This window comes from Mugil cephalus, chromosome 2 (genome assembly GCF_022458985.1).
Source record: "Mugil cephalus isolate CIBA_MC_2020 chromosome 2, CIBA_Mcephalus_1.1, whole genome shotgun sequence".
NCBI classification, from domain to species: domain Eukaryota; kingdom Metazoa; phylum Chordata; class Actinopteri; order Mugiliformes; family Mugilidae; genus Mugil; species Mugil cephalus.
The window spans coordinates 5,267,587-5,292,325 of record NC_061771.1 but is presented as its reverse complement, the minus strand read 5'-3'; the positions used below and the strand labels follow the sequence as shown (position 1 = coordinate 5,292,325).

The 24,739-nt window shown below is 40.8% G+C and overlaps 1 protein-coding gene across 1 annotated transcript; it reads left to right on the top strand.

Moving 5' to 3' along the window:
• Positions 1-405: 405 nt before the first annotated feature.
• On the top strand, positions 406-22,549 carry smc3 (structural maintenance of chromosomes 3). The gene is made up of 29 exons (XM_047578246.1): positions 406-584; positions 1,293-1,368; positions 1,783-1,821; positions 1,914-1,981; positions 2,203-2,274; positions 2,938-3,017; positions 3,115-3,193; positions 3,394-3,511; positions 3,662-3,837; positions 4,228-4,308; positions 4,435-4,599; positions 6,764-6,885; positions 7,280-7,493; positions 7,738-7,841; positions 8,648-8,747; positions 9,617-9,777; positions 10,353-10,494; positions 10,653-10,803; positions 11,153-11,305; positions 12,860-13,011; positions 13,105-13,263; positions 14,886-14,993; positions 15,304-15,412; positions 16,277-16,524; positions 18,321-18,533; positions 18,698-18,889; positions 19,556-19,733; positions 19,905-20,011; positions 21,447-22,549. Exons 1-29 carry the CDS (start codon positions 570-572, stop codon positions 21,516-21,518), a joined length of 3,654 nt encoding a protein of 1,217 aa, XP_047434202.1. The 5' UTR covers positions 406-569; the 3' UTR covers positions 21,519-22,549.
• Positions 22,550-24,739: the final 2,190 nt, after the last annotated feature.

The window sequence follows — 24,739 nt, the reverse complement described above, 5'->3', positions numbered from 1 at the left end:
TTCCCAATTGCCGAGTTTTCGTTATTTATAGCCTACTATGCCGTTATCTTACTGGTCCCGACCGCTTGACATCAAATTGGGCTGAATGTGGCCCCCAAACTAAAATGAGTTTAACGCCCCTGTTCTATCAGGAAGAGAGAGACATTCTTTTTAACAACTCTGTCTTTGGCGCCTAGAGGGCAGGCAGATGGACTATACCAACTACACGAATAGGAAGGTGCATAAACCCCAAACATGTCCAAACTGTATCATACAGTGGCCAAAATTAACACTATACTGGAATAATTGTATTTACATTGTCAACTTTCGTCTAAATTATATCGCTTCACACAAAGTGTGGTATATAATAATTGTTTCAACCTTGTTTTCACATAATGGTATAATCCAATCTATCCCGCCCCCGCCGCCATTTTCCATGTTATTCTCCCTTGCCGCACAGTGTTTTACAAATTTTGGATGCTACGATTTGCATTAATAAGTAAAGTTTATTAAATTCCTGGCTTCTCCGGTTTAGTGGAGGGGGATTTTATCTCCTTATTCTGCTGAGGAGACGCTCTGCGTAGGCAGCCATGTACATCAAACAGGTAAGATAACGACTTCAGACTTGTGCCAACTGTCCAGTGGCCTAACATCAGTTTGGCGAGCTTAACGCTATTCCAGCGAATGGTGGTTGTCGGAGGTTTTACTCCAAGTGTAACCGACTGAATTGCAAAATTAAGACAGCTCATACCAAATGTGGCGCAAGCTACGTAGCTAGTTCGTCAGTGTTAGCACGCGCCGCCTGAATCGAGTTGAATTGCCCGTCCCCTTTTGGAGATGCTAAGCTAACGTTGCAAGGCTAACGGTAGATTCGGGGATTTTAACCGTTCTGATTGTTAATGGTTTAGGTTATTACATGCAGTGTCTTCGTTGTGTGCATTTTGGGGGTAATTACCGTATTATGACTTTTTCATTGTTATGTGCGTATGTTATTAAAGCGTCCAGTGTTGTTAAGTCTTGAATGAATGTAACGCTAGCTAATAACAGTCAAGGCCTTATTTGAAATCGCGCCCCAGTTATGAAATCTACACTCACGAAACAGCTGAATAACACCCAATTGAATCAACAGCTCTAATATTTAGTGCAGGATTAGAATACATTCGTTTTCGCTAGCGTACTGAATGAGGTGGCAAGTGGTGTACATTTGCTGCTGCGTTCCCCCTCAAATTATTGGGTACAACCGTAGTTTGATTATGCTAAATGTGATGGTGTCATCAGTGTTGTGATCAGGTGGTCTCTGGCTTCTCTTACAGGTCATCATTCAGGGCTTCAGAAGTTACAGGGATCAAACTGTGGTTGACCCTTTTAGCCCAAAGCACAATGTCATTGGTGAGTATCTTAACATTTCGTTCAGAGGAGTGCTCCCACATAAATTGACAGCCCCTTGTTGTGCCAAAGGAGATAACCACAGTCCACCCTCATTGAATGTATAATGCTGAGGATAGAACTCTTCTCAGGGATACCTATTTTGGCAGGTGACAAGCTAATGTACATTCCCAAACAAAAAGTGTGTCCCTGGACATAAATCATACATCATTGAACATGCATGTTAAGTATTGGAATCAACAGGTTCATCAGAAAAGACTGAATTGCTGTTGACCAGTTTTTATGACCAAATATTGACTTTGCTGTACGTGTCTATTTCCGGTATCAAGAAAATCCATGTGCTTTCCGTGGGACTGATATCCTTCCATTGGTTTTTCAAAAGACATTCTGAATTTTGTTATTTTGTTCCTGTTACAGTGGGAAGAAACGGATCAGGAAAAAGTAACTTTTTCTATGGTATGTAAATCTCTATACGTTTTGTCCATGTCACTGAGTTTATGTGTTATTATTATGTTTATAACTGTGGCTTCTTTCTTTTTTTCCCTCAGCCATCCAGTTTGTCCTCAGTGATGAATTCAGCCATCTGCGACCTGAGCAGCGCCTGGCCTTGCTCCATGTAAGTTCAGGCAACTGTCAGACACACTAGTGATTCCAGTTTTGATGAATCTCTGGCATGAAGGTTGAATGATTTGTTAGACATGCATCAGTGAAAATATACAGAAAATATATTTTAATCCATTTGCTTTCTTTTTTATCTGTAAAAAACTGTAAATGAACAGTAAATGTGAACAATTAACCATGATGTTAAATAGACTCTCATCTGTCCTGTCACTTTAGGAGGGAACTGGTCCACGTGTTATTTCGGCTTTTGTGGAGATTATATTTGACAACTCCGACAACCGTCTGCCGGTAGGAACGGGAAATCTTTTGTATTGATCCCATCATTTAAACTGCCAAAATACTGGTTGTTTCCACCTTGATACTGTTTAGGTAGTTTCTCAGATTATACCCTGTGTTTTTTGTGTGCCTGTAGTACATAATTAGTTTCTTTGTGTTTTCTTTTTTTAAGTCAAAGCTTAAATTTGCATATGGTTATTTGTCCATTATTATTTGTTTTTGCTGCTTTTGTTAGTCTAGGATTTTGGTGAAATTGCCACATTTGTTTACAATCCTTGTATAAACTTAACTACACAGTAAAAAAGTGTAATACTCTATAAAATCTAATTTTTCATAAAGACTTTTATGGATAACTTGGCCCATTTGATTCTGGCATTTGTATCAAGTCTTGGTGATAATCAGTACAGGCGGCGTCCAAGTTAGCAGTGAAACTGATACATAATCATCCAATTATGTTGTTCATTTAATTTTCTCCCTAAAGTGCTGATGAGTGTTGCGACCACTGATCATACATCATTGCTCATTATTCTGGTTATGAAGGCAGGCCTTTTAAATAACACCAAGAAATCCAAAGTAGTTTTTAACTTAGTGTGAGACTAATTATGCAGCCTCGTAACACTGCCACCGGCTAATTCTGCTGCCGCGTCTGATTCTAATAAACTAATCTTCCTCCAGATTGACAAAGAGGAAGTCTCCCTTCGCCGTGTCATTGGTGCAAAGAAAGACCAGTACTTCTTAGACAAGAAGATGGTTACGTAAGTATTTCTTCACATTGATTGACTGTGTCCCTGTAAGCACAGATTATTACAACTTAGTGAGTCCCACGTATTTGATATACTGTTCTTGTTGCAGTAAGAATGATGTCATGAACCTTTTGGAGAGCGCCGGCTTCTCCCGCAGTAACCCCTACTACATTGTCAAGCAGGGAAAGGTGAGAAACGGGGGCTAACCTCCCATACTTAATGCTTTTTAGTCCTGTGTAATGACTTGTGGTGTTCAGCAAGACTGACAGAAATTGTTTTGATAGAATTTGTGTTGTATAAAATTAAGAACTGCCAAACGTAATTTTCATACACCAAACTCGACGACATTATTTGTTTATTACCGTTATTATTCTAATGTTTCATACAGATCAACCAAATGGCCACTGCACCGGACTCACAGCGTCTGAAGCTGCTGAGAGAAGTCGCAGGGACACGTGTTTATGATGAGCGCAAAGAGGAGAGTATTTCTCTCATGAAAGAGACAGGTAAAAACTTCTTAACCCATTTTGTTTCCTTTGATGGACCAAGCATCACACTTAATTCATCCCTCTTTATCAAAAAATGCCAGAAAATTGCGTGTGCAGTTTGTTGCGGTTTTGCATATTTAGAAACCAACCAAATATTTATTTTCCCAGAGGGGAAGCGAGAGAAGATCAATGAGCTGCTGAAGTACATTGAGGAGCGTCTGCACACCCTGGAGGATGAGAAGGAAGAGCTGGCTCAGTACCAAAAGTGGGACAAGATGAGAAGAGCTCTGGAGTACACCATCTACAACCAGGAGCTAAATGAAACTCGTGCAAAACTCGATGAGGTAACAAAGCTGAGGGAGAAACATATGTGCGATGTACACAGACACACACACACACACACACACACATATACATATGTATATATACATAATTATATGAGTAAAATGGTTAACATAAAGTAACTCTGCAGTCTGTTTTGGTGCCATGTGGGAAAATATTACTACCTTTCATTTTGAACACCACACATGTTAAAAAAAAAAAAAAACTCATCCGTTATATTAATTTATTTACATTGAAAGTTAAGTGGCAGAAAAACTAATCCTTGATCCTGAGTCATCCTTATTTAGATTTTGTACAAATGCAAGGATCACATTACCCCACAATGCAGTTTATTTTTTGTTGCGTACTTCTTTAATACACATTCTTAAGTATTTTTTATGTGTGTTTTCCAGTTATCTTCTAAGAGAGAGACCTGTGGAGACAAATCCAGACAGCTGCGTGATGCTCAGCAGGATGCCCGTGACAAAGTAGAGGTAAGAAAGTCCATTGCAAAGAAGTGGAATTGGGGATGAACATTATGTCACATTATAGTAAATATTACAGTAAATCATTTAATAAATTGTCCATCATGACATTGTTGACTACATTGGTTTCTGTAGGAGACAGAGCGAGTTGTGCGCGAGCTGAAGTCCAAGATCTCTGCCATGAAGGAGGAGAGGGAGCAGTTGTCGGCCGAACGCCAGGAGCAGATCAAGCAGAGGACCAAGCTGGAGCTGAAGGCCAAGGACCTGCAGGACGAGCTGGCAGGCAACAGCGAACAGAGGGTACGGAAGCCTCCCATCTGCGTCACTCAGCACACGTGATGCTGCACCAACAACACCCCCACCCCCTTCCCCTGCACCATCGCTCCATGAAAAGAGGGATAGTGGTCTTTACTTTACTCCACTCAATCCTGTTACTAGCTGGTGAGGCAGGTGAATCACAGAAAGGCAAGATGAGCACAAAATATTTATTTTGCTCAGTGATGACTCATTGAGTCACGATCATGAATTTACAACTTCATTTTAGAATGACTTATCACTTGTTAGAAACAACTGCATGCTTAGCTTGTCGTCTTTACATTAGAAATGTAAAGAGCTCTTTGGCTTGACCTGAAGTAAAGAGTCTGTGCAGTTTTTGAATGTTCTTTGTGCAGAATATTTGCTGGTTTAGTAGCAGGATCATGGGGTCCACGCTCCTAAGTTTGAAGTGGCGATTTTTATTTTAACGTAAAATGTATTTAAACAACTTAAATTTCAAGTCTGACCAGTTTTAAATTGCCTAAACTCTTAAGAAATCAATCCAGCCTCCTCCTTAATCCAATCCATTTTTTTAACATGTATTCCTCTAATTCCTCTAAAGAGATATTATAAAAAGATGAGTGATCCGTTAATTCCAGGGTTTTGTTTGTGAGGTAGGAAGAAGATTGTGTAAAGCTCTTGTGCGGTGTCTTCACTGCAGATGATCTTAGTATTTTGTGACGATGATGAATCATTTTATTTTGGTGGCAGTGTAATGTGGGCAGCTTGGAAGCAAATGGTTTAATTTCTCACCATTTTTAGACGTAGTCTAGTTGTTTGGGTGTAATAATTTGTGTGATTTTCATCACGCTTTTATTTCTATAAATTCAACATAACCATGTTAAACATTCATAGTGGAGTGACTCAGTCTAGGGAGGACAACACAATGTCCACTCATTTAGGCAAAATCATATTATGTGTCAGAATGTAAATCTGCATATTACCACAAATGGGTAGTAGGCTAAATCATGGTAATTTAAAAGCACCATATGTCGTGATTAGTCCTGGAATAGGTGTTTGCCTTCTTCTTGAGTTGTGTTCTAGACTTGTCTGCACCTTTATGTTGACTAGAGGTGTGTGAACGGTCTCTGATTTGTTTTGACATGTACTTCATTTTAACATTTTAATTATTATGTTTTGTTAGCACTATGTGAGATTATCATCCATATTCTGATTGATTTAAAACATGACTCCCAGCGTGTGTGCAAAAAGTGCATGCAGATACTCTGTGGGATGAACAAAATACACGCTGCATATCCGTGTCTCTACCACCGGTTTCACTATACATCATTCCTGGCTTAAGGGTTTGTGTACAGAGTTGGCATGGATTTCTCTCCATATGGTCTTTTGTTGAGACAATAATCGTACATAGTGGCTCTGTTGGCTCTGTCTGTGGAACCTCATCAGCATGCTGTCTGGTGGTTGAATAAAGCCCACCTGGCTTAGGCTGACGGATCCGCACCCAAAACTTATTGGAGAAAAATGAAAAGCCAAACTAGCTTTGGGTGGTCCTGGTTTGATCGATTTTGTGGTGGCTGATGAAACGCGGGGGAAGGAGGAGAGATGTACCTGGGGGAGGACAACCAGCCAACACTACCTGCTTGAAAATCTGTAATCAGTGAGCGTGTGTGTGGTAGATCCAGGGGAAAGATATGATCCTGAAAAGGCACATTACTGGTTGGCAGTTCTCAGCCGTACTGGCAGTTGTATTTACGTTTATTTGCCAGAAAATGATAAATAAAAATATGAAATTGGATCAGATTTGACTTAAGTAGAGATGAAATCCTTTCACAGAACACAAAGTAATAACTGAAAAGGCAGATGTGAGTGATTGCGACTCGGCCCTGAAATGATTGTAGTAGAAGAGGTTTTCTTGTGAGTTGTATATTAGCAGATTGGGACGACAGATTTTGGCTTTCTGCACACTTGGTAGGAGACAGTAAGGTCCGTTGTTTAGCTTGTCTTCATCAGCACAGTTTGCATACCTTCCCTGCGTCTGATGCCGTGTGACCTTTTTTACTCATTTATTTGTTTATTTTTGACACAAACTTTGTGTGGCATTTGTGTTTTCCCAGAGTTGTTATTGGTTGTCACATTCCCACATGCAAGTCTCATTTCTTGATGTGAAAATGTGTTCCTGTTCTCCTAGAAACGCCTGCTGAAGGAGCGTCAGAAGCTCCTGGAGAAAATTGAGGAGAAGCAAAAAGAGCTGCAGGAGACCGAGCCCAAATTCAACATGGTGAAGGAAAAGGAGGAACGGGGCATCTCCAGGTAGGATGACTCATCATCAGCTGTGGTTTGTGGAGCAGCTAACTCGATTAGTGAGTCATTACATATTGAACACAGTTTGGCAGGTGGAGCTTAGAAGATGGCTGTACATGATATTTTCATCCAAGTATTTAATCGCAGGTGGATACCTTAATTACAGGAAGGAAAGGGCCCTAAATAAACCACTTTTGTATTTCCTTCCAAAACTGTGATGTTGGTATTTGATGACACAAGAAAGAAATGTAATGTACATTTTGTTACATACCAAAGAGAGGTTTGGATAAAAGGGGAACTGTGACTGTGCACATCCACATTCTTACAAGGTTATGTCTGCATGCACAGTTTGTTGATGAATCATTGATGCAGCTTCTTGTTACACGGTCCTACCACCTTCCAGACTGGCTCAAGCTACACAGGAGAGGACAGACCTGTATGCCAAGCAGGGCAGAGGCAGTCAATTCACCTCAAAGGAGGAAAGGGACAAGTGGATCAAGAAAGAGCTGAAGTCTCTGGACCAGGCCATCAATGACAAAAAGAGACAGATTGCAGCCATCCACAAAGACCTGGAGGACACGGAGACGAACAAGGAGAAGAACCTCGAGCAGTACAACGTAAGACAACACAGATGAACTGCAGCTTCGTTTTAGTATTTTGTGGTTGCTGTCTTTTGATGCTGTTATTGTCTAAACAAGATATTTTTTTTCTCAAATTCATGGTGTTATGTGAGCTTGTGCATGTGACTGGAATATATTTCTGATTGACAAGGAAATGCTGTGATTTTTTGTGCTGTAATCTGTGTGATTTAAACTACTGACAGTGGAATTTCTCTGACCCACATTCAACTTATGTCTTTAGAAACTTGATCAAGACCTAAACGAGGTCAAGACCCGTGTTGAGGAGCTGGACAAAAAGTATTATGAGGTGAAGAACAAGAAAGATGAACTCCAGAGTGAAAGAAAGTAAGAAACTCATTTTTCCTTTTAATCAGCTCAAGCTCTTGGCCTTTTTTTTTTGCATAGTACAGCATCATACCATTTAGACAAATCCTTCCATGAGTCATGCCTGCATCTTACTTTCAGTGTAAAGGTTGAATTGTTCATCCTTCATTTATGTTGTTGTCGTGCTGCTCCTGCTTGGCAGTCTTAAGTTACACCAGTGTATTCTCCGCTGTGAATCTCAGCAGGTCTTCTCAGTCCACTTAACAATGAGGTGTATTTATGTAACAGAATGATACCTGGAGCCTCTGCTGTATGATGCTTTTCCTCCTTCAGCTTCAATGAATTGTGTTGCAGGTGAAAATTAAAGTGAAAATACAATATATTGTTTTCTGCTTTTGGAAACACGACAAAGGCAGCGTTCATCATTCAAGTACCTTTGACTAGTATTTACAATGAGTCACTCAAAACTGATTTTAATTTGAACTCAAGTTTATAAAAGAAGTTTTTTTTTATAGGGAATGCAGTTAAATTCAACACAACTCACTAGAGTCACAGGGCTGGTTTTTGTGGTGATAGTTTCATTAATATTTTATGTTAGTCTCATTTTTAATCAACCATGCAGCTTTCTGTTCTCCATCCACTGTTTGTTCTAGTAGGTGAAAAGGCAGATGACAGCTTTAATCTACAGCTCTTGCTGTACATTGCCCTAGATTTTGGGATGTTTTTGTTGCTGGCTGCTTTTTTTTCTAGTATCATGACTGCAGTTAAGTTTGAAGCCATTCTGGTGACATAAGTGTAACAGTGTGTTACTGTGTGTGTCCCTCCAGCTACCTGTGGCGTGAGGAGAACGCGGAGCAGCAGGCCCTGGCAGCCAAACGAGAGGACCTAGAGAAGAAACAGCAGCTCCTTAGAGCGGCCACCGGCAAGGTCTGTGTTGCTGTGCATGGCTGCGTAATGTTTGATTTACATAATGTAGCTTCAGATGATAGATAGATGTGACTGTGTGTGGTAGCACAGAAATGGACAACACTAAGAGTTTAACTCGGTACACACACACACACACACACGTACATGCAGTTATTTAATTTTTCCATTGACTGTAAGTCATGGGTAGACCTGCCATGCTACATATGTTTGTTTTTGCTTCAGAAAATAGGTGCACATGTGAAGACATGTTAACTATTTGCACTTATTTTAATTGTAAGAAAAGAAATAGGCAAGGGAAGATGAATCAAAGTAAATGGAAGTGAACCCACCCTGTTTATAGCAAAGGGCTCACTTTGTGACTCAGCCAGTTGTCAGGATAGGTACATCAAATAGAATCATTCATTTGCCTCGCTACTGGCACCTTGTGATAGCTATCTAAATTTACATATGACTCACTCCACTGCCTCATCCAGTCACCTCCTCTGGGCACATACATCAATCAAATATCACTTGTGAATAACGTCTGCTGAGCTGATAGACGGCCGGGCTGTTTTTACCTTTGGACAAATGTCCTGCATTTATTTTTCTTGCACCAGGCCGGGCTGACTCATCTTGTCTTTTTATTCTATCGCTCGGCTCTCACATTTTCCATTTGTATAACATGGTTCAGTTCAGTGCTGCACAATGAGATTATGTCTGCTTTGCTATGTAGAGTGAAAAAAGAAAGTCAAAAGAAATGCTCAGAAATGTTAGTCATGTGTGTTGTTTGATTTGCAGTCGTTTATATTTTGTTGCATTTGTTTTTAATTTTTTTTAATGAGTTTGTTATGACCTTTTCTTTCCATTGATATTTGCTCTCTTCACTTCAGGCCATTCTGAATGGTATTGACAGCATCAACAAAGTCCTTGAGCATTTCCGTCGTAAGGGCATTAACCAGCACGTCATCAATGGATATCATGGCATCGTCATGAATAACTTTGAGTGTGAGCCTGCCTTTTACACCTGTGTGGAGGTGACTGCTGGGACCAGGTCTGTATTGCTTTGACATTTTCCCTCCAAGACAATTGTGTTTGTTTTTTTTGTTGTTGTCTTCAGTGTGTTTCTTTAAATCACTGACAGCCAGCTAAACTCTGTCCTCACATTAAGATCTGAAGACAGATGTTCCAAGTCCACAGGTTAAATAATGTTGGAAAGTGTTAAACTACTACATTCAAAAGGCATTGCCAAATCAATGCTGTTATTCAGACAGCATGTAGACAGTGAATCCGTCTGTTACTCACTGTCTACATGTTGTCTGAGTGAGTTTTTGTTTAACATTGATTTGACAATGCCTTTTGTACCCATGATGCTTTCTTACCCCGTGTGTGTGTTGGTATAACAATGTGAGGTCAGTAACCAGGTACCAGTTCATTCACCTTCATTCGTACATTATGTACGACGTGGTATAAAATCTATACATCTGTACATTCATTGATGATTTGACTGTTAATCAAAACCACAAAGGACGTCCAGAGTTTATATGTCGACTTGTTCTATGAGTAACTGTTGATATCCATTGTTAATAACCATGGTTTGTAATAGAAGTGATAAATTCTCTTTTCCAGACTGTTCTACCATATTGTGGAGACTGATGAAGTCAGCACTAAAATACTCATGGAGTTCAACAAAATGAACCTTCCTGGAGAAGTCACATTCCTGCCACTGAGCAAGCTGGATGTCAGGGACACGGCCTACCCAGAGACCAACGTAAGGACTGTTCATGTCACCCTGGAGCTGACTTTATCTAATTAATTTGTTTCTCTTTTGGAATTTTATCACAACAAGCCTTTTTAATATTGGGTTTGATAATGAGATGTACAGTACTTGCCACTATGTTCCAAACGATTTGTTTTTGCCCCTATAAGGATGCCATCCCAATGATCAGCAAGCTGCGCTACAGCGCCAACTTTGACAAGGCCTTCAAGCATGTTTTTGGAAAGACACTGATTTGTCGCAGCATGGAGGTTTCCACTCAGCTGGCTCGAGCTTTCACCATGGACTGTATAACTTTGGAAGGTAAACTGTCCTGAAACAGTTGTTTGCTATTTATAATGGTGTGTGTGTGTGTGTGTGTATATATAAATTGTGTGTGTGTGTATACATGTAAATATCAATTTTTGATTTTGTAACTGTTAACTTTACAACTGAGTAGCCCAAATTTTATGCTGATTGACCTTTGGTTGTGCTGCTACTGTATAAGAAAGAAGCCTCCTTAACAGAGGGTCCAGCTAATTGGTAACTGGAAGATGTTGGATTGAAATGAGCAGTGTGTCCTCTGGCAGCACATTTAACCTGAGTCTTAGATGTGTTATGCTTTTCTAGTATTTTTTTTTAATATTCAGTCCATTGTGGTTGGACCTCCTAGGTGACCAGGTGAGCCACCGTGGAGCTCTGACGGGAGGCTACTACGACACTAGAAAGTCTCGTCTGGAACTCCAGAAAGACATGAGGAAGGCTGAAGAGGAGCTGAGTGAGCTGGAGGCTAAGCTCAACGAGAACCTGCGCAGGAACATTGAACATATCCTTTCTATTAAAACATTTCTAGTACTGCTGATATATTTGCAATATTAGTGAAAATAAAATCTGTTAGCAATTTAATGTAAAAAAAAAAATAATAATAATTGTTAATGAGGACATTTTTCCTCTAGTGTGATTTATTGATTATCACCTAAAATGGGATGAGTACATCACAGCAGAATAAATGTTATTATGTTCAAAATTAGAAACTAACCATATATATATATATGTATTTAAAACCATTGAATGCAGTCAGTGAGAAATTCACTTATAAATATTTAATTTTCTTCGTCACTTTGCATTGTATGAGACAGAATTTCCTTTGTCTATGAACTCCAATGAAAAAAGTTAAAGCTCCCTCACTCATTTGGAGTTGATGTCATAAGGCTCAGCCTGTATTTTAAATCCATCTGGGTTATGTAGCTTCCTGAAAGCCAGCAGGAGGCTGCCTCAGATGCAGTGACGTGGTTTAAGAGGTTCAAGACAGATTAGTGTTTATGGGGTCATATCGGCTGAAACCATGACTCACCGCTGGACAGCTCATGATTGAAAAGCAAGTGGATCAAAGAGGATTTGCATTTGCATGTACAGTACATTTATGAAAATGGTCACTTCCGCCCAGGTATGATAAGATGTGTGTTTGCACACCTGTGTGATGGTTTGTAGCTTCTCACTCATTGCCAGTAATGTTTGCTGGTTAAAGTGTGCACCTGGTGATTACATGTTTATGCGAGTAGGCGGGGGAAGCAGGCGAAAGTGCTGATGACATGGCCCTGGTCAATTACTCCTGGAGCAGTGAGTCAGAAAACAGATTAATTATTTATAAGCCCTTTTGTTCATCACCGCTGCCCTGTTGACAAGCATGAGATTACGGCCATGCACCTCGCCAGTTCGTTCTAATTTAAGGAAGTCCTCTTATCCCTTTTACAGCAGCAGATTGATTTACCAACTGTTTATTGAGTCCCTAAAACCTCAAAGGCCCAGCTGAGTGTGGAAGTTGTGGAAGATCAATAAGTCTGTCTGTTAAATTGGCTTCATGATGAGTATGTGCAACCTTCCATAATCCTCCGTCTTAATATCTACAATGACAGCACCTTCCCGTGAGGACCTAATCTCATTATTGAAGCTCCGGGTTGAACAGAACAAGCTGTACAAACTGCCCCATGGCTGTGTTTGCTAACAGTTTCAACAGAACGACCCCCGTTGCTCAGGGATTGGGTTCAATAGCATTTTATTTAATCTGTACCAAGCTGTGTATCCCTTTATTGGACAGTAATCCTTTCCATTCCCCAGCAAACATTCTAACAAAATATTTGAGAAACACAACATTACAACCGCCTGCCTAATAATGTGCCTGTCTAAAACAGTCATGGGCAGTGCTGTCCTATAGCTGCTACAATATTATCTATTTTAACATATGTTGGACTGAAAGTGAAACTTGTTGGATCACAGAACTAAGCTAACTTATTTCTTTGCCAAATGACTCCTTGGAAAATATTTAAAGGCTCATCTTAAACACTGGCACATACTGTACTTCCTTAACCTTTGACTCTACGCATCAACAATGAAATTGACCAACTGATGAACCAGATGCAGCAAATTGAGACACAACAGAGGAAGTTTAAGGCATCCAGAGACAGTATTTTGTCAGAAATGAAGATGTTGAAGGAGAAGAGGCAGCAATCAGAGAAGACCTTCATGCCCAAGGTGATAATATACACTGTGGTTAATGATAATTTAAACTTTACATTTACACCGTTTAAGGTTCACTAACTGAATCACCCTCTTCTTCGTCTTCAGCAACGCAGTCTTCAAAGTTTGGAGGCCAGCCTCCATGCAATGGAGTCCACCAGGGAGTCGCTGAAGGCCGAGCTGGGTACAGATCTGCTCTCACAGCTCAGCCTGGAGGACCAGAGGAGAGTTGATGACCTCAATGACGAGATTCGTCAGCTGCAGCAGGTCAGGAAACCGTTTGGGACAAAGGCGTACAGTTAGGGCCATATATGTTTGGACACGGACACAAGTTTTGTTATATTAGCTGTACACCAAAACATGTTAAAGATACAGTTATAAAATCATTATGAAATCATTTTAAAGTGCAGACTCTCAGCTGTAATTTGAAGGTGTTTACATCCAAATGACAAAAGTAATTAGACAGTTGACTCAAAATCACATGGGCTATTCCCTCATCATCATCATCATCATCAATCCTTCATCATTTAAGTAGGTAAAACGCCTGAGTTGATTCCAGGTGTTGCATTTGCATTTGCCGGCTGTGAACCCACGACATGCAGTTAAAGGAGATCTCAAAGAAAGTATAACAAACAGTATATTATTAATAAATTATTATGGAAAGAAATGATCCACAATGATCCACATAACACTTTTAAGCATCGTAATTCTTCCTAGAAATATCCACATTATAAATCACTTCTTGTTTTTTCAATTGACCACTTGTTAGTTTAGAGTTTCTTTGTCCCTTAGTGTTTCTTTTTAAATTTACTAAACCTATCACCTTGGTTGTGAAAGTCATCTCTTGATGCAGCTGCAAATTATTGTTTTGGGTTCTTAGTAATGTTCTTCATAGTTTTTGGATTATTTGATGCTTCCCGTTTTACTGAAGAACGACGATCACCCTATGTTAAATCCATCAACTTGGAATTTACCTTACAACTTTCAAAAGATAAGTTTACAAATAAAAGAAAAAGCATAAAATATAACACATTTAGTGCATAAATCACCAACCGCTTCCAGTTGTTGATGGGCAGGTCCGTCCACTGTGTCTGGTCTTCATTGACACAGTGTCTCAGCGTTTGCAGCTGGGATGTTGAACCTTTTTAGAAAAAGTGGATCACACATCCCTACATGTAGTTCAGAGAACGTAATATAATAAACAGAACATAATATGCCTGTTACCTACATTTTGTTGTTTCGGTTTCCCTCCATTCTCCGCCTACTGCTAGTGTATTCAAACACGATCTGACTAAGGTGAGAGTAGCAGGCAGCAGCTGTGTGTGGGATGTTCTTGTGATCCAGTATTGCCCCCTCTTTCTCTTCCCCTGCCAGCTGCTCTCAGCTCTCACCTCAGTGAACTCTCAGTGATGCCTGTTATCGTTGTGCAACAGCCTCACCCCCGCAACATATAGCCTTTCATGCATGGCACTGCAGTGTTTGGCATTTGTCGAATCATATTGCTCACAATACAACACTTAGTTTTGTATTTATGACTCATTGTTGTACATAAGAGAATGTACAAATATAAGGGTCTGTGTGCTGGCTACTATAGTAACCGCTGCCTTTTATTATGGTTCACAAACAACTACAGCTGAAACCTTTTGTCCAAACGACTACAGGTGTACATGTTAACCAGAGACTTTTGATGCACAATTCCATTGTTTTATGGAGACTGAATAATAACTATTGTTATGACACAGAGGCAATCAAGGTGTTGTTAAGACAGAAACAAAACATGATTAAGGTACTGAGTTCCTGGAAATTCGCTAATGTCTCTTGTTTGTGTACATGTGGCAAAGACATAATATGAGTAACTGTATTGTGTTGATCCCTTTGTCCACTCACAGGACAACAGACAGTTGTTGAATGAAAGGATCAAGCTGGAGGGCATCATGACCAGAGTGGAAACGTACCTCAATGAGAACTTACGGAAACGTCTCGACCAAGTGGAGCAGGTACACTGTCCCTTTAAACATCCTAGACCCATTATGTAGTAAAATATTTACATATTGTTGACATTTGTTGATTAAGGTGTACTTATACATATGATATCTTGATATATTTGATTAATAATATGTCCTGGGTTGCATAAAAACCCAGAGTTCATATGTCTTGTTTTCATCTGATCATTCAGGTAATGTGTTAAAAGTGTGAACCGTTGTAAGCCTTTTGGATTCAGGGCTTTCATCCGTACTAGTTAGGAAAAGGGGGCTTTGCATTTGTATGACCCTCTTTTTTGCTGTTACCTAATTCGCCTTGACACAGGAGCTGAACGAACTGCGAGAGACAGAGGGAGGCACAGTGCTCACAGCCACAACATCTGAGCTGGACGGCATCAACAAACGTGTCAAAGACACTTTGTCTCGATCAGAAGGTATCGCATTGTACTTACACAACAGGCACAATAGTAAAGTTCAAGAAAAAAATCACTGAAGGGGTAATTTGTGTCAGCACAGTGTCAGTTTTTTTGAATCATTTATTTATTGGACAGCTCAGTTTTTGCGTTCTCTAAATGTATAACAGTACTTTTAATCAGCATTTCTGACCACGTGTGAGAACTCGCTGTTACTTTTCTTTTCTATTACTGCATAGTTTTCTGGAGTCTCGGGCTCATCACAAACTGACTATACTATACTATAATTGTAATAAATGGGCTGAGACTCCTATGTTAGGAAAAAGAGGCACAGCAATCAAATTAAAACTACTGTGTATTATTTTATATTATTTCTCATATTTATAATCTGTTTTAATGAATTAAACCTTGAGCATAGTTTCTTGCTAACAGAGTCTAAATGGAGAGACTGTGCTCCTTGTCATATCAGCCAGATGGTGAGAATTGCTATGTTATGTTTGACTCACAGTTGGGATTATATGTTCTTGCATGGACGGCCTGATAGCACAGTTGTATAAATGTTCTAGTGGCGTCATGACTCAGATGTGGTTGATAGGGTGTTGTTATCAGAATGCCCTTGTTCCTGAATAGAATTCATTTGCATCAATTCACATGTAATCGTTGATGTTAACTAATCAAAGACATATTCAAATAATGATCTTATTTTAGAATAGAGTAAGTAGGAATTATATTCAGTTGTCATATTACCATTTATCATTGAGCTTAATAACTGGTTTTCTTTTGCTTTTCAACAAAGTGTGACTCTGCATCAGCTCTGATGAGAGCTGTATTTTCAGTGGCTACAGAATCCAGCGTCACCTACTTTTCTCTTATCACCTTCCCCAGATCTGGATTCTCTAATCGACAAAACGGAGGGGGAGATCAAGGACCACATAAAGAGCATGGAGCGATGGAAGAACATAGAGAAAGAACAGAATGATGCCATCAACCACGACACCAAGGAGCTGGAGAAAATGACCAACAGACAGGGCATGCTGCTCAAGAAGAAAGAGGAGTGCATGAAAAAAATCAGAGAGCTTGGCTCGCTGCCTCAGGAGGCCTTTGAGAAGTACCAGACCCTCACACTCAAACAGGTAAACACACACAGTGCTCTGTGATATTTCAGGATGGCTTTTATGTTTTCTCTTTCTACCAGACAACATCTACAGAAGTCAGAAAATGAAAGCAGTGACAAATTATTTTACTTGTTTGGGCCACTTGGTGTCAGTGGAACGAGTTGTAAACACGTCATACAGAGTGATATTAAGCGTGGGTCACACTTCTTCAAGCAGTTTACGCATGTATGACGTATATGTTATATATATATATACACACACACACACATATATATGCATATGTGTGTGTGTGTATGTTTACACCACTGAAATATTAGTCAGGTGTTTGTCTGGGTGTTTCAAACAATGGTGATTGGAACTGAGCAGCAAGTGTTGAACTTCATACCATTGATGAACGGTTAATTTTACCGAAATCACTGCAACACAAAAAAGAGCAGATGTTTGAGTAGATGGTGAGTAGGAGGCAGGAGGAGGGATCATTTTCTGTGCATGGCTGCTGATGGACCGAATGAGGGAATGCACTATGGACTAATCACAGCTGTTGCCACAACATGTAGTGACATTTCTGAGGAGGCTGCAGATCTGTGCGGTAGCTACATCATAACTATTATGTACAACACAGCAGCATTTAATTAGCTTCAGCTGTTATTGGGAATCATGTAAAGGATCTGCTTCTAAAATTGAATTTTCTAAAATGTATTCTCCTGTCCACCTAATCCAGTTTGGAGCAGGGTAGAGAGATTTGAATTTTGGAGTTGAAAATGAGATACGAATCATTTTTGGACTAAAAAAAAAACTAATTTGAGTTGAATGAGTTTGAAATGCTCCGTGGAGCAGCATGACCTTCCATGTACAGTTTGAGTTCACACTGACACTAAAGGCATAATGGCTCAATAATTAAGTAGGTCTACTGAGGCCAGTCTTCCTGTGCGTCTTCTGTTATTTCCCGAGTATCCTTTGGGAATATGCGCACACACACACACACACATACAGCTACACTCAGATCTCTTTAGGAAAGAAGCCCGTGGCCATCGCATCCCACCCACTCACCAGTGACTCAGCCACTAGTTAGTGCTCTGTCTGATTTTCCTCAGCCAGCTGCCTCTGGGAGCAAACGCTGAGAGTTGAGTGGACTTGAATGCATCCTTCATAAGTGTCTGAGCATGCACTGTGTGTGTGTGTGTGTGTGTCAAATCCTCTCTTCGACGATCCCAAAAATAGCATCACACTTTCTCATAAACACTCCATGTAGTTAATCTTTCTCCACGGGACGCTGCAAGGCAAGGCAAGATGGTGCCATTGATTGCAGAAGTGGATGAGAGGGCCAAGTAATAATGGCACTTGCTCATGTTCCCTGGGTCATTAGTGATTTAAAGAGTTTTGGAGAGTGCGTGGCGCGGCTATGAGGTTCTTAATTAATCAGGCCCTGTCTTCTTCAGATATGAATAGAAGCTCGCAGGATACTTTAATGAAATGCACCGTGCAACAAAATGTCTCATTCAGTGACTGGAACACAAACGGAACTTTATAGCATTTGCCAAACTTGTGTGTGTATCAAATTAAGGACATATTGAAAGTCAGAATGACACTACTAAGGAAACATGCATGTAATGTGTCCTTCCTCAAAGCCTCTCCAAGTGTACACCTTAAAATATTATATAGTTAGCAACAGTAGTGGAGAAGCTCTAAAATGCACAACCAATGCTGATTAAAAATGCAATAGTCAGTCATAATTCATACCATTGTATAACTTTAAAGACACTGACAGACTGCAGCTGACGGTGCTGGTGTTTTATTTTTCCCTCCTCCAACAGTTGTTCAGAAAACTGGAGCAGTGCAACACAGAGCTGAAGAAGTACAGCCACGTCAACAAGAAGGCTCTGGACCAGTTTGTGAACTTCTCTGAACAGAAGGAAAAGCTCATCAAGCGTCAAGATGAACTGGACCGTGGCTACAAATCTATCATGGAGCTCATGAATGTCTTGGAGCTGCGCAAATATGAGGCCATCCAGCTCACCTTTAAACAGGTACGATGCACATCTGACAAGATCAAACACTCACATTTGTGTCATATACATAAAACTTGTGTGTTTACGTACCATTCTTTTTGTTAGACTGGCGTGTCAGATCATTTGTGCTTTTTAATCAGAAGAATTTGGTTGAATCTGGTCATCTTTTCACCTTCTCTCAGGTGTCAAAGAACTTCAGTGAAGTTTTCCAGAAACTGGTACCAGGTGGCAAAGCTACGCTGGTGATGAAGAAGGGAGATGCTGAAGGCAGCCAGTCCCAGGATGAGGGAGAGGGGGGAGCAGACAGCGAGAAGGGCTCTGGCTCACAGAGCAGTGTTCCCTCCGTGGACCAGTTCACTGGAGTCGGCATCAGGGTGAGAGTGTTTTCCACTTCATTGTTTGACCCAAATCAACGCAGACTATTTTATATCCATCTGATACTTTATCGATTCCCTCATCAGTTCCTCCTGTGAATCTTCAGTTTAGAAAAAGCAGCCGTTTGTAGTTTCATGTAAACCACAGACATTTTTATTGAACTTCCAAACATGAGATGAGAGGTTGTGTAAGTAAACAAATAGGGAATCGGTCACTGGATCCTCACTAGCGCTGCTCTGCTGAGACTTGGTGGCAGCTGCACTTGTTGACCGGAGATTGTCGAACACACGGAACTCTCGGTATTTGATGCCGTGCATCGTCGACAAATGCTTCAGCATGCTGGTGGTATTGCCGCCCTTGCTTGAAATGACATTGCTGCCTAAGTTGCATGTTGCACGGTTACAGTCCCTTCAGGAGAAGTGAAGCCACACTTTCTGTCGCTTCAGTCTCTCCACCGTGGCGTCTTCCTTGTTGTCTTGGAGCATCACGTTCGACCTAAAGACTTGGCATGAAAACAATCGATAAGCATGAATGCTAATGATGTTGATGAATTGAATCAGTTGGGACCAGTTCTTTTAAAGAACTCGATGCCCATCCCTAGGTGACACTAAATGTATTTATGTTTGGGTGTAATTTGATCGTCTTACTCTGTGTGTTGTCTGTAGGTGTCGTTCACAGGGAAACAGGGTGAGATGAGGGAGATGCAGCAGCTGTCTGGAGGTCAGAAGTCTCTCGTGGCTCTGGCCCTGATATTTGCCATTCAGAAGTGTGACCCTGCTCCTTTCTACCTGTTTGATGAGATCGACCAGGCCCTTGATGCCCAGCACAGAAAGGCAGTCTCAGGTAAAACTCTTGGAGTGTGAACATAGAGAAAGTTAAGGGAATGTGATCTGCATAAATACAATAAAGATGGACACTAGCATAATCTAATATAGCCAAGTATGAGGGCTGTTCTCACCAAGCAACAAGACAATATGTTTGTGTTATATTTAAATTCATATTGTGTCATTTCAGACATGATCGTTGAGCTGGCAGGACACGCCCAGTTCATCACTACCACCTTCAGACCTGAGCTGCTGGAGTCTGCTGACAAGTTCTACGGAGTCAAATTCAGAAACAAGGTGAGGCTGAGCTCAGACCACGGGAGGTTTTTTGTCATCACACACTGAAAGAGAAACGTCACAGATATACACCACCTGGATGTAACTAAGCAAATAGGTACAAGCCTCCAGTTGGATAATTACTGCGTGGTAGATTACCTTTCAGCTGGCGACAAATTATTTAACCCCAGCTTCTCATTTCTCAAACAACGTTGTGGAAAATGAGTGCAACACTGGATGGAAATAAATCTTGTGACACTGCAGAAGCTTAATGAAACACTGCCACAGAGAATGATGCTATAATCACAGCCCCCCCCTCCTCACCGTGTTTTTTGTGGGCGACTCGTTTATTGGCCATGCAGTGTATTATCTAATCTCAAATTGCACACTCTACAGTGTTTAAAAATAATTGCACGTGCTTTGCTTTCTTAACTACATCCTGTGGTGTGTGCTGCACTACAGGATGTAGTTAAGAAAGCAAACACTGCTCGCTGTAAATCTACTGATCCACACTCTACACTGCAGTTTAGTTGGTGGTAGCTATACGCGTACAAGCTGGTTTACAAACCAACCAAACCAAAACACGAACTAGCAGAGAACTTTGTGGATCTTAGTAATACTTTCCGGAGAAAAAAGAGTCGGGAGGAGAAAATGTTTGTTGAGTCAACATGGGGTGTTTGTTCGAAACTGACGGTGACAAGTTGAACTCAAAATTCAGTTCACACCAAACTCAGTTTATTTCAGTTCTTGTTTCTATCTTCAAAATAGCATATAGATAAGCTGTATAAACCGTATCTTCATTTGTCACATCAGCAATAACAGCTTGCTCCTTGATTTCCTTTCACGTATGTCTAGACGCTTCATGAGCACCACAATTGATCTAATCCTGTGAAAATTTGGCCAAACTGACCAAAAAAAGCTTAACTTAACCCTTTAATACCTGTGCCTTAGAACCTCTGCCTGGACTGTCTTTAGCTTATTTTGACTGTTGTCTAACAGGACTGAAACTTTCAGTTTCTAGTAGTTATTTACCGTTTACTGCACGTTATAAGAGTGTAATATCTTTACCATAATTACACCACATTGGCTGTAAAGCAGAACGTCACAGCTTTCAGAAAGCGTGGGAATTTTTACAATTGCTCAAACCGTGACAAAACCACAGGGTAATCCAAAGTGTGCTGGTGTAGACATAACTGCTGGTGACACATTTGATTTCAAAGGTTAAGGATTTAAAATTACAAAACAAAGCTTCGTGGTAAATTTGAAAACATAATTATCGCATTAATTGTACAGAAAACCAGATTAAAACACACAGAGCAGTCATCCGAACGTAATCCTGCGGTGTGGCAGCTCCCCAGTTTTGCTCTGTGCTCAAATCTTTTCCTTTTTGGGTTCTTCAGGTTTTGTAAGTAGCTGCTTAGTCATTGATTGATTAACCGTGTGTCTGTGTTTATAGGTGAGTCACATCGATGTGATCACAGCAGAGCAGGCCAAAGACTTTGTGGAGGATGACACCACCCATGGTTAAGAGTCCTCTTCCCTTCATCATCCTCCTCACTCTCTCCACCTCGACAGTGCACTGCGTAGCTCGAAGCCTTCGACAGCGAGGCTCAGACACGAACATGTCGCTCATTCCAGTTCTCGTGGTCCTGTTAAAGACAAACAATGCATACGTTTTAGTTGGTTTATTTAAACAATATTCAAAAACAACTCAGCTGAAAAGGACAGATGTTTTCTGTAAATGTTTTCTTAGTGAAGGCTGATCAGATACTAATTTGTGTTGAAAACGTGCAAACAGGTCCCATGTTCCTGCTCTGCTGTGCCTCTGTTTATCAGCCACACTGGATCTGTCAGCTGAGAAAAGTGTAGATACTTTACTCTGAGAAACTCAGAGTGTCTCACAAGATATTTAGGGAGCACTTGAAGTTTTTCTTACTCCAAATTCTTCTAAAAATACATTAGAGTTGTGTTCATTTGGCACAGACCTTTAGGATTTTTACAGAAAACAAATCCTCTTGTGTACAGTTGAGACAGTTTTGATAAGATGTAGATGAAGATTGCTGAACTAAACCTTAAAGCTCTGTGGATCTTAAGCTTATTTGGATGTTGGTTTTTGTTGCCAGCCTTGGAAAAGAGTTTGTTTTTAACTCTGATTTCTGGTTTATGTAATCTATTCTCTTTGTACTCTAGAAACAATGCTAACATGTATCTGTCACAAACGCCACACGGCTTCAAATGTTCAGTTTGTGGTTCCTTTCCTTGGTTGTTACTGTGTTGTGTAATTTCTTGTCTCTAGGTCATTTGACAGTATGAAATTTGGATTCCAAAACACCAGAAAAACCTCTCATCTTTGAAAAGAGGTAGAAAACAAGGTGTTTGCAGTTCACACAAATGAATCATTACTCCAGCAGAAAGTCAAGTCCTTTCCTCAATAGACAATGTTGTGTGGCATTAAACTCCCCATGTGTTGTATCCAGTTTCTGCTTTTTTAAAAAAACGTTTTGTTCCTTTTTATGTAATTGGAAAACTTACAAAAATAATAAAAGGTTAAATAATGAACAGCCGTGTTATGTTCTGCTTAATGAGACCACTAGGTGGTGCTGCTCCACTAACACCCAGTGTCCTCACATCGGGGTAAAAAATTTGCTCAACTGCCAATTTATTAATTCAGTAACGTTAAGTTTCTTTACATTTTTTCCAGAGAACAGCAACGTTTGAGACAAAAATCCTGCCAAAAAACAGATGCAAAATATACTTTAATTTAGTTATTTACCAGTTATGAAGGATTATAATTATTATTAGGAAAATAATTATTATTAAACTGCCTTTTTGAAGTGCATTTATTGACCAGTGTACATTATCGAGATTAGAATGTCAGTACCTTGTATGTCTATTTTTCGTATTGCGTGAATGCCCGTTTATAATCCTGTAATTTCACCACCAAATTAATTTAAGTACGGAAGGAAACTCAATCCACCGCAGATCTAGATTCAGAGACGGGGCACCGCAGACATGTGGTCAGCCATCATAGCAACAAGGTCAGTATCTGGCACACATGACACGGGCCTGACACCTGTGTCATATTTTGCTTTTCATATCAATGATCCTGTTGAAATGTGGTGTGCCAGGGGAGATCCCACATGTCGCGCATGCATGGGTGTCATTCTACTGTAGCGTCACCTTGCGCTGGCAGCGTATCTGAAAGGTTGTGACCTCTGGAGATGGAGTCGTAGATTCCTGCTATAATACCAGCGAAATCCAGAGCATCTCGGCCAGCGCTGTTCGCCAGGGCTCACATGGTCCCTGACGTCAGAGTCCTTTCACCTTTGAGAGCAGAACGCCCACGGCCGGGCTTTCGAAAATCGGTCGTGATCTGAGACGAGTTGCTCTCGGCCTGATGTTAGTGGGAGAAAACTCAGCAGGAACCGGAGACATGGAGGCGAGATGAGGCAAAACCGTTTTTTCCTGTATTTCATTGACAGCGACTTCGCTCCATACTCTGCTGAACTGCGCTCCACAGCCTCCTTCTACAACTAATTCACACCTGTGAAGTGACAATTTAAAACATGACAGCCCCTCATCCCACTCCATCTCACCCGTTAGGTGTCGTTCCCTTGTCCTTTTCTATCATGCACATTATTCAGGTTTTCCAGTCACATTTATTTACCTGTTAAACTTCCAGGGATGTGAAAAAAAAAAACACCTTTCCATTCTTTGTTGTGGACCAGAGTTGTTGCCAGTTTTTCTATACACCAAGGAAGTTTGAATTTATTTTAAATGAGACGTGAGGCTTTAAGGGACAAACCACAAGGAAATATAAGGAGAGGAGAAGTGGCTTGAGATCCAAGCTGTACACCCCTCTCTTTACCACTCACATGCAGTTCAACTGTTTGTTGAGATTGTGCCAAGAGCTTGAAGTTGATATCTTTTGTGGTATTTCTGTTTCAGGTAACCGAACAGTCAGCGCGGTGTAAGAAAAGTGACGGCCGCGGCCTTAATGCAGTCATCTGCCACCTCTGTCTCAACGCCGGCGGTAGCAGCAGCAGCAGGGGAGCGCGCTTCTGCAAGCAACTGCGCTAGAAGACAAATTATCAGCCACCCCCGGTGTAAAAAAACAGTTACACCACAAAAGAGAGAGGAGGAGGGACGGTTACATGCCCCGTGTAGGTGAATAAAATCCAGGTCAGTGGTCACAGGACGCACAAATGTTGCCAGCGTCACCACATGAGGGGAGGATCTGAATAAAATAAGAGGAGATTGATCTGGTTTTGTAACTGGCTTACATGTTAGCAGACCCGCGAAATGCGTGACTCACACATTTACACAAGAATGACGTAATGCGCTTTAGGTAACGGGTAACACACCGATCAGCCGTAAGATTAAAACCAGGGAGATATGAAGAGAATAACAGTGACGTGGCACCTGACAGTGGACGGGCCCTGACTTTAGATGTAGATGTTCGTTTGGCACGTACCACCTACTAAAGGGTTGTTGCAGACCGTGTACACACTTTAATGGAAACATGGCAACAGCCTCTCTCAGCAGGATAATGCACGCAGTCGAGTACCAGAGCACACCTTGAAGGTCTAGGTCCTAGGTCTAGTCCACGCCTCGATCACGGCTCAGGGTGCTGTTTTAGCTGCAAGAAGAGAAGGTGCACAATATCAGGCTGGTGGTCATAATGTCAGAAGTGATCAGCGTTACATGACAGCTGCTCTTTTGTACATGACATTCAAATCGTCTCTCATA